General features: G+C 40.3%; 1 protein-coding gene across 1 annotated transcript in view; it reads left to right on the top strand.

The window, feature by feature from the left end:
* The window catches only part of WWTR1 (WW domain containing transcription regulator 1), a 29,874-nt gene extending 13,974 nt beyond the window's left edge, over window positions 1-15,900 (top strand). The window contains exons 3-6 of the mRNA XM_008945010.1: window positions 8,913-9,112; window positions 13,633-13,766; window positions 14,337-14,449; window positions 15,514-15,900. Coding sequence (XP_008943258.1) covers window positions 8,913-9,112; window positions 13,633-13,766; window positions 14,337-14,449; window positions 15,514-15,698 — 632 coding nt within the window. The 3' untranslated portion in view covers window positions 15,699-15,900. The remainder of the gene's footprint in view (window positions 1-8,912; window positions 9,113-13,632; window positions 13,767-14,336; window positions 14,450-15,513) is intronic.
* The last annotated feature ends 218 nt before the right edge of the window (window positions 15,901-16,118 follow it).

Raw genomic sequence — 16,118 nt, 5'->3', positions numbered from 1 at the left:
CCCTACACTTTCTTTGAGGAGACTGAAGTTCTGCCTGGATGCTGGGGTTTGCCCAAGTAGATAGCACTGCAGACTGAAACCTACTTGACATTACATACAGTGCTGTGCATAGAAAATATGGAGAGGGAGGGGGTAGAGAAAAAAGAAGGAAATAGTTTTAAGTGATCATAAATGGTGGCACAATTATATGGAAGACAAATGTGATCACAGATTTTAATGGTGTTGATTCTGTAAAGAAAATGTCTAAAAACATGCGGATAACTACCTGTAAAAGCATACTTCATTATCAATTAATTTGTAAAATGGAGGTTGATTGTAGCAAGAATCAAAGGCTCTATTGGGACCTTTGGAATTGTCCTAACTAGGTTGGTGTTTTAATTTGTACAGATTGGTCAACTTCAGTGTCATTTTTACAAGCATAGATTAGGTAAAAATATGTAATGATTTTCAACAAAAAACAGGTCACAAAAATGGTTTCCAGCAACCTGAACCCTGGTTTTAATTTATTTTGTGTAAGGTCCAGTCATATTAATTGCATCATTCCAGGACTACATACATGAGAAACTTCCACATTCTTTGCAACAGTGAAAGGAAACAATCATATTTTCTGTCTGTGGAGAGGCATACACAGGACCAATATGAGCAGGTGCTTTGACTTTATAATGTATAAAGATGTTTTCTTTAATAAGATTGGTATGGGATGAAGTTATTTTTCATATGTTGCAAAACAGAAGTCACTCGCTAGCATATTTTGGTTTATTCCCAAATGTACCTTGTCATAGTAACACTGTGCAGTCAGAAAGTTTGAAGCCTTAGAAAACATCTGCAATCTCCTCTCCAGCAGAGAAACAGCTCAGTGTAGCTGCAGCATGTTCAGTTGTCTCCAGATGTGGTTTACTTTTTTTATATAGTCTTGAATTCAGGCAGAACTTAAAAGATTTTTTTAAATACTCATGTTGAATTACTAGTTTCCAGCATCCTGAGTGAAAGGCACTGAAGAGTACATCAGCTCCGCTGTACTGCTTCTGAACAGGAAGTATTGTACAGAAGCATTTAGTTTACTCTCCAAGTGCTGTGCACTCACCCTGCATTTGTACTGGGCTTGCCTGGGATGGAGTTAATTTCGTAGCAGCCCTGATGGTTCTGTGTTTTGAATTTGTGACTAAACAGTGTTGATAACACCCATGTTTTGGCTGTGCCTGAGCACAGCTGGCAGAGTGTTGAGACTTGCTGGTTTTTCCCACTATTTCCTCTCCACACTGCAAGTAGTCTGGGGATTCACAAGAAACTGGGAGCTGGCACTGCGGAGAGAGCTGATCTGAATTGCCTAAGGGGATATTCCACAACATGTTATGCTATGCTCAGCAATACAAGGTCAAGGAAAGGAGGAGGAAGGGGAGATGTTCATGTTTACAGCATTTGTCTTCCCAAGTAACCCTTACATGTGCTGAGTACCTCCTTTCCAGGAAGTGGCTAAACATCTGCCTGCTGGTGGGAAGTGGTGACTAAATTCTTTATTTTGCTTTTATATTGTCTCTGTGCCTCTACCTTTGTGTGTAACATCACCACATTTCCTTTCCAAACATCATTTGTCTCAACTATTCCAGCTGCCACTAGGTTTGCAGGGAACATGGAGAGACTTTCTTTATGTTCTTTGATCTGGACGCTTCTTTAGGTCTTCTGATTTTCTTGGGTCAGCATTTCTCAGAGATAATAGTTGTTGATATAGGAAGCTGCAGTTTTTGGTATAAGCTTACCTGCATTCCAGTAATAGAGTCATCTTTCTTTGTATGGGAGTGTTATGCAGAGAATCCCAAGTCTGAAACTGTGTGGAGATCTCACGCAGTTCTCATAATGAACCTCTCAAAGCTAGTGCTAATACTCTTCCACAAAATGAAGTGGTTTTCTCTGCACTGCACTTTGTGGTTTCCAGCAGAATTAACTTGGGGATCAGATGATATCTATGAGCCCCTGGGGAAGTCAAGTTGGATGACATGCTGGCATCTATGTGCTACACTCTCCAGAACACCTGATTATAGAAGCATGTTGCAAAGATGGCTTAGGTATGCTTGCATGCTTTCCACAAGGTCCAGAAGGTTTTATTAGTGTGGGCTTTGCACCACCTACAGGTAACAGAGCTGCCTCTAGACCCAGTCTGGCCCTGGATCCAGCACAGGAGTAATCCCAGCCTGTTTGATGCACACACAACCTCAAGCTCAGGAATCTCTATCAGTGTGAGGCCAGTATGCCAGCTGGTTTCCTGCACAATGAGGAGGATGACATAGCGAGCCATGAAACATGACACATAGGAAGGGTGCCTATCTGCTGCCTATGGGTATTTGCTAGTGCACAAACTCTGTGGAGTTCTTCAGTATCCAAATCACCTAACATGGGCAAGAACTGTGCTGAGGAAAGTGTCAGTGGCTGCAGGGTGACTATTGGCTAAGGGGGAAAGGAGCAAGCTCTTTATCTTCTGTGCACGGCATGTCTTTGGCTTCATCGTTTGTCCTGTGGGAGCTTTTCAAACTGGAGATGATACAGTGCGTTTCATATGACCCAGGCCTCAGTAGCCCCCAGGAAGATGATGAGGAGTGTTTATCAAAAGTCTATTTGGACAGGCTCTTCTGCGGAACATGGGAACTGCTCGTATAGAACAGCCCTAAACTTAATACATTAATTGAAAGCTTGTTCGTAATAATTCCAGTGCCTTTCAGTGGAACCAATGCAAAAGAGTACTTGCAAATCGGCTGTGATTTAATTACTCTCCAGCTAGTTCCCAGTCAGCTGTGATATTACTGTACATGTAACTTTTTGACCCTTAGGATGTATTTTTAGAGGAGCTGAATGCAGCAGTTGTTGTGGGAAGTGCTGCAGAATGCCCTGGGTTTTTGTTTCATTTTCTTTTCTATAATAGGTATAAAAAAATAATTGCCTAACAGTCTTGGGTTTTATACTGTTTTTATTACCAGTTAATATTTGTTTTGAGCTAGGCGAGATTAACTTAATGTGCATTATATGTGTGTATGCACTTGCCCAAAAACTAGATTTGGCTTCACAAAAGTAGACCACATATGTCCTAAATTTCCTTATGGGACGTTATTGTGATTGCATTCAAGAGTAATTTGAGTGGAATGAGTTAACAGGTTAATGGTTGGACTCGATGATCTTAAGGGTCTTTTCAAACCAAAGTGATTCTGTGATCCTATGATTCTATGAATTATGCTGTTATGCAGCTGATAGGATCAAAACCTGGGCCTTAGTATATGTGTATTTATAAACTGGTTTCGAATTACAATTAAAATAAGAAAATTTATGTCATTACCATATCAAGTTAATGCTACATTTTAAGCTAGACTTCATGAATAAACATACTCTATCAGGATACATTAACAAAACTACCTGTACCTGTTTGAAAGCGCAGATACATGACTCCCCTATACTTATTGTTTCCCAGTCTATCCAGTTCAGGCTGCTAGGAAAGTATGTCTCTGGCATTCAGACTGAATGGAGGGTTACCTATATTCCATTTTCTCTTGAAGTAGTGTATGCCAGAGGAAAATACAGTGTCAGCAGGTTCAAGTGACCCAAATCAATGTTTCTTTAAAAGCCATTCCAACTAATGGTAATTCTGAACAGATCTATTTTTCTATGGATCTGTGTCCAGAGATTTAGACCTACAAACCTCTGAGGGGAAAAGCACTGACTGAAAGAGGAGCAGAGCCAAATAATGCAAGTGTGAAACTGGCTGAGGATGGCCTTCTGTGCATCTCCTGCACTGAAACTTTTAAAACTTTGCCATAGCTGTAGCTTTACTGAACATAAAATATTATGTAAATAACTTTATTCAGAAGTGGAATGGGTTTTTCTTCTTCTTCAGAAATATAATCACATACTTATTGCAACCTTGACTTCTAGAAGATTCAGTGTGATGTAATTTCTACACTCAAGGTATGGGAATGCTTACTTTACTCTTTGTACTGAACTTCCCATAGTTCCTTGATGGCATGTAACAGTGGATAGTATTGCTTGAAAGAAAAGTAATTCACTCCAAGATATAAGAATTCATTCAACCAGAATATTCTGTCTGTCCCCGTAAGAGAGATGACAGGGAGAGTTATTTGGGACCATAGTTCAGGGAGACTTATTCTTCAGCATTTTCATATTGTCCTGTTCTTCGCTTTCTTGCATGTGTAATTTCAGTTGTGATACATCATGAGTACAGAACAGCTGATGAAGGAGAGTGCTGTGTATAGCAAAGACAACAAATAGCCATGACAAAGAGTACTAAAGCTCACTTCCTGGTTCTGTCATTTGCACTTGCTGCATAGATGAAAGCTATTTTCTTATGGAGAACTATATTGTGGTAATCCTTCAGCCAGCCTGGATTCTTAGCGTGGTTGTTCTGTTCATTCAACCATTGAAATGCCAAAAATTTAACCATATGCTTTTCCATATGAGAAGATTTAAATTCCTGCCTAGATGCTTATGGTCCTGGCAATTTAACATTAGATTTACACTGATGCAATTTATATAACTGTAGTCACAATATTGCTTATTTTAATGTGAATAAGACCAAATTCACTGCATTTTAAAATGTAGTCCCATATACTGTTTTCCCATTATGAAGGTGGTTTGATTTCTGCACCCAGCTCTCATTTTACCTTTCCTCTCTCAGCACTGCAGCCTACTGACTTTTCTGGGTTATTACTGCTGAAAAGTTACTGATCAGTGCTGGTTTTGTTCCATCTTTCCTGCAACCAGCTTATTTTTCCCGTCTGGACTGCTACATTGGTTGCAGGCAAGCAGTTTCATGGCTACTCAGTTACTTTTTCTGGGAACTGATGAAGCCAGAAAATGTCTTCTTTTTATCCTCAGGCAATTTTTAGTTTGCTGTGTAGCCACAAAAATGCTTTTGCCAGCCCAGTAAAGGGGTAGCGTGTGGGCAGGAACAGGCAGCTGGGTGTAGAAGAGCTGATAAACAGCAGCATTCTGGTTTCGTGTGGAAGCGTGGTGGTTTTTTGTGTGGATACAGCTGTTTGTAGACCACACATAAGCTGAATCTGTGAAGAGGTTATATTGTTGCAGGGCTTCATTTAACTTTGGTTATTTCTTGGGCTGGATTTGCAACTGAAGCGAAAATACCACACAGCTGTGCTCTCAAATGGTTCCATGGTCTTTACATGCTGGACTTGTGTGATACTGGACCAACCAGGAGGAAGAAATTAAGCAGATCTGATGTGAGCACATGGAAGTATTTCCATCAGATGAGTCAGGGCAAAGGTTATACTGGCCTAATGCCTGTGTACCTGCATTACTGTAGCTGCAGAAAGACAACATGATACCTGTTTTGGCAGAAATCTGGCTAGCATAAAGACAAATTTTCTAAAAAAAAAAAAAAATTAGCTTGGAACTGGTGGAGCAAATCGAGGTCAGCATTTTGCATTGTATAGGTATCAAAGCTTTGATCCAGGCGGTAAAAAATATCACGTGTTTCTTTCAGTGCACACTTGTAAGGGTGCTTCTGTGCTGTGTCCTTCGAGGTCGGACATGTACACAGAGCTGAGAAGCATAAAACCGAGTTGAGATTTCAGTTCTCGTAGGGTAAGAACAATGAGTGAAAGATAAAAAGATACAAATCTCAGTCCTTTGGACAGAATAATATTGTATCTCTTCTAGAGAATATTTTAGTATCTGGGATATTCTTGTTAAAAGGTTAATTATGCTGTTGCCCCCCATTGGCAAAAGAAACCTTGCAAAAACGGTAAATAATTTTTAAAGCAGTACATGGCCAGCACTTGTAGTCCACACTGGCTTTGAGTACTCTATGTGTTTTTTACTGGAAAATTGAAGCTGGGGAAGGAGAAGGAGGAATTGTTCAGGGTTCCCAAAAGGTGTCAGGTTGCATTGCTGGGAACTGATACATTTTACTCAAAAATAAAAAGGAGGTACAAGCAGAGGCAGTACAGTTTCCCCTCTCTGTCTCATTTTCCTACTGTCTTTTCCAATCCAATTACTAAGATGGAAGCATTTCTAGGGAGGTGGTTCTGTTTCTGTGGCTAAGTGATACCTGCTGTTGAAGGTGCCAAATGATTATTTTAGCTCTGGGGCATGATTACCATAGTGACTGTGGAGCTACTCAAAGATGTGCAATGTCTTTCATAACATTTCTCTAAACAAAAATGCCTGAACAACAGGGAATTCTGCTCTGATTTATGGTTTCCGAATTCGACAGTGTTGATTTAAGTAATACTAACAGTCTAAGCAACTTTAATTGTTCAAGCAGCAGCCTTCTATCTGCAAGGGAAAGGGTTTAGGTGGCTTATATGGGTGTGAACCAGGTTTGCTTGCAAGAGATCCTGATTCTCACCTGCCATTTATGGAGTTATTCCCCAGACGAACCTTTTGAATATCCTGGTCAAGGTGGGGAATTAATGGGTAATTTCCAAATCTGACTACCTTAACAAATAAGGTTTCAGTTCTGAATCAAATGTGCAAAAGACTGCTTTGGTTTTCATTGTCAGACATTAATGATACAATATGGTGCATATCCAGAAGTCACAAGAATTACAAATCCCTCTGTTACATTAAATCAGGTCTAAAATCAGACACCTTAATGTCTAACTTATTAGACCTTTTGAATTTGCAAATGCAACTGTTGATTTTAAATTCAGCCTTACCTGATCTATGTAACTCCTGAGGGGAGTTATGCCAGGCCTGAACATGTTCTATGGATTGATTTTATACAGGCTCACATCTAACAACTCCTTAAATGGGATTCTTGTGTGACGTAACTATTAAAGCAGCAGTGAATTTGGGAAGTTCTTTCAGTACAAGATTGATAAAGGCTTTTCCCGAGTTTCATAATGAAACTGGTATCATTTATTAGTAACTTGCAAGTACACTGTTTTGCTGCTGATAGTGATTCTCCTACTGTGGACTCAGCTAACTTTACACTGAGTGCATCCTGCACCATAGAATGGCTGAGGCTATTTGGGAAAAAGGGCAGTCCTTGTTCAAAAGAGACAAAGGCATCTATCAAGATATTAGCAGTGATTCTCACTACTTTGCTTTTTTATTTGTGAAGGCAGTACAGATGCAATTTACTTATCTTTTCCTTGCATTTCACCTGCTTTGGAAAAATAAGTAGAAATGTGTTAAGGATATTATGGAAAGATACAGCTTCTGATAGTTTATTTTTATTGTGCTACTTTTGTAATTTCTGAAAGTCTAGTTACAGTTCTCAAGCTGCTTTTCATTACCATAGTGTGTGAGTGCCTGGGAGGTAAGGAGTGCTGAAGACACTTCTGCAAGATATAAGAATAATATTAAATCTCATTTATAGATGAGTATACAGAGACTGTCACTTGTCCGTGATAATGCAGGAAGGCTGCCTCCTGCAACTTCCTACAAGGTTTGCTTCTTATTGGAAGATCTCTCATCTGTGTGTCACTGAAAAAAGTGTGCATCTCCTTCATAGTGGTGGAAAACACACACAGTGCTCATTATTTATGCTGGTAATTATTCTTGCAATAATTGAGTTAGATCTGTCAAGAAAATGTTAAGACTGAAAACGTTTGTACTAGCTTTCTGCATGTTATGGGGACACATTTGTTTTCAGTCAAATAAACTTGCATGTCATAGAATCATAGAATGTCTGGGCTGGAAGGGACCTCCAAGGGTCATATAGTCCAACTCTCCCCTGCCACAAGCAGGGACATCTCCAACTAGATCAAGCTACTTACAGCTTCATCCAGCCTGACCTTGAATGTCTCCAGGGATGGGGCCTCCACCACCTCTCTGGGCAACCTATTCCAGTGGTCTATCACCCTCATACTGAAGAACTTTTTCCTAAAGTCTAACCTAAATCTACTCTTTTCTACCTTAAAGCCATTACCTCTCATCCTGTCACTACAAACCCTTGTGAACAGCCCCTCCCCTGCTTTCTTGTAGGCCCCTCTCAGGTATTGGAAGGTTGCTATAAGGTCCCCCCAGAGCCTCCTCCCGGCTGAACAACCCCAGCTCCCTCCGCCTGTCCTCATAGGAGAGGTGCTCCAGCCCTCGGATCATTTTTGTGGCTCTCCTCTGAACACGTTCCAACAGCTCCACATCCTTCCTGTGCTGGGGGCTCCAGAGCCGGACACAGTGCTCCAGGTGAGGTCTCACCAGGGCAGAGCAGAGCAGCAGGATCACCTCTCTCCATCTGCTGGCCACACTTCTTTGGATGCAGCCCAGGATTTGATTTGCCTTCTGGGCTGTTGTTGCACCTTGCTGGCTCATGTCCAGCTTCTCATTTACTGGTACCCCCAAGTCTTTGTCCAGTGGGCTGCTTTCTAACAGGTCCTCTCCCAGCCTGTGTTGGTGATGTTGGGTGTCCCTCCCCAGGTGCAGGACCCTGCACTTGGTCCTGTTGAAGCTCATGAGATTCACCTGAGCCCAGCTCTCCAGCCTCTCCAAGTCCCTCTAGATGGCCTCCCATCCCTCTGGCATGTCAACTGCACCACTCAGCTTAGTCTCGTCAGCAAACTTGCTGAGGGTGCACTCGATGCCACTGTCTGTGTCATTGATGAAGATGTTAAACAACACCGGTCCCAGTATGGACCCTTGAGGGACACCACTTGTCACTGTAGTGTCATTTACTACATATCATTAAGTAAATATTTGAACATACCAAAATGAATATAAATACTTGTGTATTGTTAGTATTCATGTTTTATACAAAAAATAAATATTCAAAATAATTTACTAAGCAGTTGCTAGTACCAGATCTTGCTAGATGGAGTTGTTATCTTGGTCATTTGAGATACAGTAATTCTAATAACTATACTATGAAGGAGCAACACGTGTCTTAGGCCCTCTGCTATCTTAAAGTATAATTTTACTCAACCAGCTGTGGTTTCTTTTCTTCCTCACAGTCTTGAATCACCAGCACCAAGTAACGCCCAGCACAGCCATGCCGCAGCAGAGTCGTCCTCCCCAGGTGCCGCAGCCAGGGCTGTTGAACTTGCCCAGTGCACTGACCACGCAGCAGCAGCAGCAGCAGAAGCTGAGGCTCCAGAGAATCCAGATGGAGAGGGAGCGGATTAGGATGCGTCAGGAGGAGTTACTGCGACAGGTAAGGGCACTTTTTTTTTGTTCTTTGAACCTTTCTTTCAACCTTTGAAGTCTTTAGTTCAATGAATCCAAATTTTTACCAGATACAGTTAGTAGCTCTGTTATTTATGTCAAGATTAACCATTGTTTTGGGTAAGGAAAACTAGAAAGCCAATACAAATAGAACCTTTATTGAACAGAACAGACAAATGGCCATCTGTCAGGGATTACATACCTGGTATTTTTCTGATCACTGTAATAGTAGTGTAAGGACCAAATTCTGTTTTGCGTCTGTTTATAAACCTATAGCAACCATCAGTGATTAATTTTTGGTTTAACTTGGTTTGCATTGTAGACCTTGTTCATGCTTCATTGGATAAAGGCAGAACATATGGAGTTGTTCTTGACCCTGATCCCAACGCTATAACTTTCACTTTTTGTCTCTGAATTAAAATAAAACCATAGTCATATCTTGCATGAATATCTCTGATCTGAACACTTTCCAGAGATGGTTCTTTATGGATGTTTTGTTTATTGTTCTATTTCTTAAGTTTCAGCTCTGCATAGTGACTCATGTTGTACAAAACAAGTATGTAACTTCCTTTACACTGCCTTAAGGAAGTAAAAAGTTTTAACAATTGTGTTTCTTCTGTTACAGAAATCTCCACTGGTGATTTGTTTAACATGGTATATTAATCAGCTTCCTTTGAGAAAATAAATAATCTATTTCTCTCAAGAATAGCATGAAGGAAGTACATTTTATCAAGAATAACACAATGATTTTTGTCCTTGTAAATGCTGCAGTTGCAGTTATAGTACCTTTAAAAATGGTAACTTTCACAAAATCACAGAATTACAGATTGTGTTAAGTCTGTATGTAAGACAAATTTCTCTCCTGTTACACCACTGGAACCTTTGTAACTTTATCTTGTGCAGACAGACGAAACATAGAATGAATGTACACGCTATCATAAACTAGGCTTTAGTAAAAGAGAGATTGGTAACAAAATGAAAGTAGATGTCTGACAAGTAGAACTTAAAGAATGTTAATGAGAATTATATGCTAAACCACTTTACAACATTTTGAAACTGTATAGCACCATCTAGCTGCATTTGGGGAAAAAAACCCAAAACATTCAAATTAATGTGCTTTTATAGTTCCTGCAGCAACACTTTGCTATCTTTGCATGTGATTATTCCCATCATTTTTGGTGTACATGCTCAAAGTTAAGCCTGTGCTTAGTGCTCTTGCTGAACAGGAGGGAAAGACAGATGTGATTCAACTGAAGTTTCTGAATTTTTTCACCTTCTCATGTCACGACTGAATTTGACTTTCATGGTTCAGACCTGAGTCTGGAAACTGTACAGACACCAACATCTTGTGCCCTGTTTCCACTACCCTTAATTCTGGGGAGCTACATTATGATGCGTTATCTGTGTGTGCAGAACTGTGTTCCGGCTGGTGGTCTCGCAGCTGAGCATCATCTAAAGTCTTTTGTATACTTTCTCCTTTACTTTCCAGAGCTCAGAACAGAATGGAGATGGGTGTGGGAAGAGAGTGGGGATATTTGGTATGAGCTTAGTCACAATTGGCATCGTGCTAATAATGTGTTTAGCTATTTTTACTTTCTTTGGCTCTGTTCTTGCTTCAGGACAAGAGCAAATTAAGCTTCAAAACAGTTGTGCAATTCACACAAGGCCTGGTGTCCCTGCTCTGCTGACTGTGTTTTGCTTTCAAACTGACACATGCACAGCACTCTGCAGCTGTGCTGTACTTAACCAAGCCTCCAACCTATGCCCAGTACCACCCTGCACCTATGGTGTTTCAGCTCCGTAAAGCAGGGCTGTATCACTTTGCATTGCTGAAGTTTTCAGAACTGCTGTAGCTTTTGGACAACCTATTTTCCCTGTTGTCATATTTCCCACCTAAGAAAAGCGAGATGCAAAATCCTTCCTTCCTAACAGAAGTTTATGAACTTCCTGCCAGTAACCTGAGTGCTCCTGAACCCTGGCAGCTGAGAAGAGTGCGACAGAGCCCTCTGGAGTCATCAGTGTTCAAGTACAGTTACTCCTGCCCTAACCTTTCACTGCTGCTTTTGCTTTACTAGTGTAACCTAAGGGAAGACGCTGAGTAAGTGTGCACACTGCTGTTAGCAACTGCAAAGAAGTGCAGAGAGTTTGAGTGAGAGGGAAGGAATTCTTTCAGTGGGTTGTGACCCACCTTTCAGCTCCTTTCAGCCTGGCAGCAGCTGCTGGCTCCCCACAGCCATGCCTGGCTGCAGCTGCTGGGGTGGAGCAGCACACCCAGCCAGGAGGGATACACAGTTCTGGAAGCTCTCTGCTTAGGGAATTTGTTTCCTTCTTTGTCCTCTTCTTCGTTTAGTTGGTAAAGCCTCTAGAGCTGCAGACTGCGTGCGTGCAAGAAGGGCAGCATTTCAGACGATTGGTATGATGACTTTATTTAAATGTTTCCTTACTCAGTTTTGTCAGTTTGGAAAGAATTCATTTTCTTTCTTACCAATTTGTTTTCGTCAGCTTTCCAAAGGAAAAGGGAGAATGTGCTTGCTCAAGAGCTTCTTGGAAGTGGAAGTAGTTAGAGGTGATGTCACTAAGAAATCCCCGAAAGGATCTTGCAGGGAAGATCATCACCATTTGAATTGTTACTTGACAACTGTAATGACATACATAAATTATTAAGAAGCTTCAGACTATTCATTCTTTAAATAATGACACCATCTAATGTAAATTATTTAGCAGTGGATATATTGATGGTTGGATAATAAAGGAAACATTGCGTTAATGGGCACCAATATATAGAATCATGGAATCATTCTGGTTAGAAAAAAACCCTCAACATCATTGAGTCCAACCGTTGCCCCGGGATTACCAGGTCACCACTAACCCACATCCCTCTGCACCACATCCACACAGCTTTTCAGTCCCTCCAGGGACAGGGCCTCCACCATGTCTCTGGGCAGCCTGGGCCAGGCCTGGACAACCCTTTCCAGGAAGAAATTATTCCCCGTACGTAATCTAAACTTCTCCTGGTGCAGCTTGAGGCCATTTATGTTAATTCCCAATGAATAGTTGTTACATTATTCATGAAGAGACCTCCTCAATGAAGAAAGAACTGAAAATGTAGTAGAACCTCATATTATGGCCTCAAAAACACATTAATCTTTTCTGCATTTGAGAGAACGAATGACTGATTCAGTGGAGAGAAATTTTCTATTAGGATTTAAATTAAATACTTCATTTAAAAATAATAATAGCAATAATAAGGTTGAGTAAACTAGGTAAAAAACGGATAGAGCTTTATTGTTTTAAGGCCTTAGGATATTTGTTTGGAAGATCCCCATGGAGCCAAACAACCTTTATATAGACCTCTGTACCACTAGATGTCATGGATGTTTCACTGAGATAATGCCAGAGGAATTTATCTTTCAGGAAGAGTTGCTTGTCATTCTAAAGGCAGTGTACATAAGAGAGGTCATTAGGCAGATGCTTATTATTAGGCATAGGGTTCATTCCAAAGATTATTGGGTCAAAGTCTTGGTTCCAGTGGTTTTCTTCTAGCGTGTTAGGTACTTTACGGTTGCAAGTGATACTCTTCTGCTTCAGTATATAGCAAATTACATCATCTAGTGGCAGCTCACATAGTTTCAGTGCCTGATTTTGTTCTCTCTTGCACCCATTTAAACTGAGAGCAACTTCTTTTAGGGTAAGCTGTTAGATACATGAAAGATTTGAGTCTGTAGGTTTTAAACTACTTTATTACTGCAACTCCAGCTCTCTAAGAAGAGAGCCTCACTGCACAGTAAACTGAAACTGTAATTTGAGTGTTACACAGCTCTGTGTTTTATCATGTGAAAACCTTCAGCTGGAGTTAGCTGGCCCATGAGGTATGGTCACACTGTTGATAACCACCTGTAATGTGGAGGCCTGCTAGTATTTTAGGATGAGGTGTCACACAAGGTGTCCAAAGATGTAACATAGGTAGCATGATTATCTCTGTGGTCAGGAAGGCTACAGAGGAGCAATGGTTCTGGAGGTGGTTGTGCTTCTTCAAGGTCTGGCTTTCCCCTGTCTGTCTGCTCCTACAATTCACTAGAGGTTTGCCAGTGTGACAGCAATGTGCCAGTAAAGCCATTTACATGAGCATTTTCTGATCTGCATCAGACAAAAAGAGTGAGGCTAATTTAAAAAGACAGCAGACAGGCTCTGTGGTTTATTGTGGAGCTGAGGAGAAAGTCCTCAAACACATCTGCCTGCTGGCTGAGCTATGGGACTGGTTTCCAGGTATGGCAGTAAGTGAAAGGTAGATTCTGCAGTGGTTTAAGTCAGCACAGGTGGGTATGAAAGATGCTGTCTGTCCCCATTATGATTTATTTCACACTGATGTGAACAGTCATCTGTTACATCGTTTAGAATGACTTTCCTAGGTAAGAAGATGTGTATATATTACATGTTAGCTTGTTACAAGACCACATTACTTCTGAGCTGTGGGAGTAACGCTTCCTTTACATTTATTTGGCTTTTCAGGAGGCTGCTCTATGCAGACAACTTCCCATGGACTCAGAAAACATGGTGCCTGTTCCAGCAGCTGTGAATACACCTGCCATGACACAAGACATAAGGCCTATTACAAATAATGGATCTGATCCTTTCTTGAACAGGCAAGTTCATGTCCTCATCATCAGGCAACTGCTTCTATTGCCTTCTCTACACTTTTAAAGCTGTTTCTCTCAGTAGTTTCCTTCTTCTTTTGTACTTGTACTTTTGTACTTTCCTTCTTTGCATCTTCTTTTGTACTTGCTGTGAACATGGAATACAGTTGAGTGGCTGACCTGAAGTCTTTTAGTTTATACTTGAAGAAGGAATCTTGGTAAAAGTCAAACAAATGGTAATAGGTGGTTTACATGATACCATAGTTGTATGTAGAAGACTTTAGGTAGAATAGCTACGTTACCAAGTATAAATAAATACAGTTTTTTTAGTCTAGCAGAACTGGTTTTGTCTAGAGCATTTTGTATATATGTGTGTATTTCAAAATTTAAGAGTGGCCTCACTTCTGTTGCTTTATATTTAGGCTGATGTAACATGACCACGTGAGTGGCCAACGGTTGAGAAATGGGTATTGAACTTTAATATCTAACCTACTGTGCTGTCTTTTTTCAAACACCATGATCAGGGACTGTGTCTACCAGACCATCTTTACTGAGGCTTTTTCATGTTTCAATTTATAGTGGGCCATACCATTCCAGGGAACAGAGCACGGACAGTGGCTTGGGATTAGGATGCTACAGTATACCAACGACACCTGAAGATTTCCTCAGCAACATGGATGAGATGGATACAGGTAGGATATTCTCATTTAGCTTAAAGCATAATACTATCTATAACTTTGTGTTACATCTCTTATAAATCTTTTATAATTGCATAACTGAACAATAATCTCTTACTTTCCTATGCAAGAGAACAGTCTGAGACTAGGGGGGAAGTTCCTAAAGGGTACTTGGTGCCTAGAAGGTTTTTGGCTTTATTTTAGGCCCAGATTCTGCCCTTTTACCTTAGACTGATGTTAAACAAAATAAGTAAAAGTTGGAAAACATGAGCTGTAATTTGTGTTTTCACACTATAGGCCAAGGTAGGAGGAGTAAAAATCTGGTCTTGGGTAACATTCTTGGTACAAATCACTGCGCTTTCTAACTCTGGGAAATCAGCCTCAGTCATAAGCCTCTTAAAATGGTGGGATTTCCTTCCATACAGAATGTATTTAGCTACATTAGGTTTTAGTATGCATTTATTTTTATATCAATGTCCTTGTGGTGTTTAAAATACTGAAGTAAATTACCAAGAAATCAACAAAACTTTTCCCAGATAGTGAAATTCTCAGTACTTCCTCACTTAAACTTCCTTTTGTAGTCATCAGAAGTTCTAGATGATGCAAAGAGTGAAAATTCCTCTATTAAAGATTTTCATGCTTGTTGTTACTGATCTATGAAAAACCTAATACAATATTGCAGAATTAAATTGCTGTAAGACACCTTTTTTTAAGTATGCCACATGGACAGAGAGCAGGATTGAGGGATTACATCAGGCTCAGTTGCATCACTCCCTGCACAGCCTAGTGAATGTTGAACTGTTACAATTCCCAAGTGAAAGGTCTGAGGCTTGTTACTTTGAATGCTGCTGGAAAGGGCCTTTTGTGCTTCTGAGACCAAAGCAAGGGTATGAAATTAACTCTTAGAAGAATATTCATTCTGCAAGCAAATATGGTTTTGAGGTAACGTTTGCAGAGAACAGGAATACTCACGAGTGTTTATGGGAAAGGAGTTGTCTGATTGTAATATCACCTGTTTTGTTTTAAATGATCCACAAGACGAGTTTGGTATTTGAAAAGTTCGTCTTTTCTTTTTGTAGGAGAAACTATACCACAGACAACAATGAACGTAAATCCACAGCAAACGCGTTTCCCCGATTTCCTCGACTGTCTTCCAGGAACAAATGTTGATCTTGGGACTCTAGAGTCAGAAGACTTGATCCCTATTCTCAATGATGTGGAGTCCGTACTCAACAAAAATGAGCCCTTCCTTACCTGGCTGTAATGGTTTGATGATGATTTGGCCTACAATGCAACTCAACATTTCTTTTTCCTCTTGATATAGAGGTAGAATATCTGAAAATCCTCAAGAGATACACCTTACTGCCTTAATGACTTTTGTTATGTCATCTTTATGGTCAGTTTAATCTCTGCCTGGATTTGATTGACACTAATTTAAGTATAAGATACATATAGATAGATACATAAATATATGCATATATACATCTTCTTTAAAAAAAAAAACCATGTTACTTTACAGATCTGTATACTTCTTTACCTTTTCAGACCAGGCAGAAATGTTTCACTGTAAGGACAGAAACTGGGTGGTGTTTGTTCATGTCCTTGGCTGATCTCCTAGGTATTGATTAACCATCACAAATCCTGCAGGAATCTCAAAAGCTGACTGCTAGGTCACTTAGTTCAA

Source organism: Merops nubicus, unplaced genomic scaffold (genome assembly GCF_000691845.1).
Source record: "Merops nubicus isolate BGI_N331 unplaced genomic scaffold, ASM69184v1 scaffold32707, whole genome shotgun sequence".
Lineage (NCBI taxonomy): Eukaryota > Metazoa > Chordata > Aves > Coraciiformes > Meropidae > Merops > Merops nubicus.
This window is presented reverse-complemented; position numbering and strand designations above follow the sequence as displayed.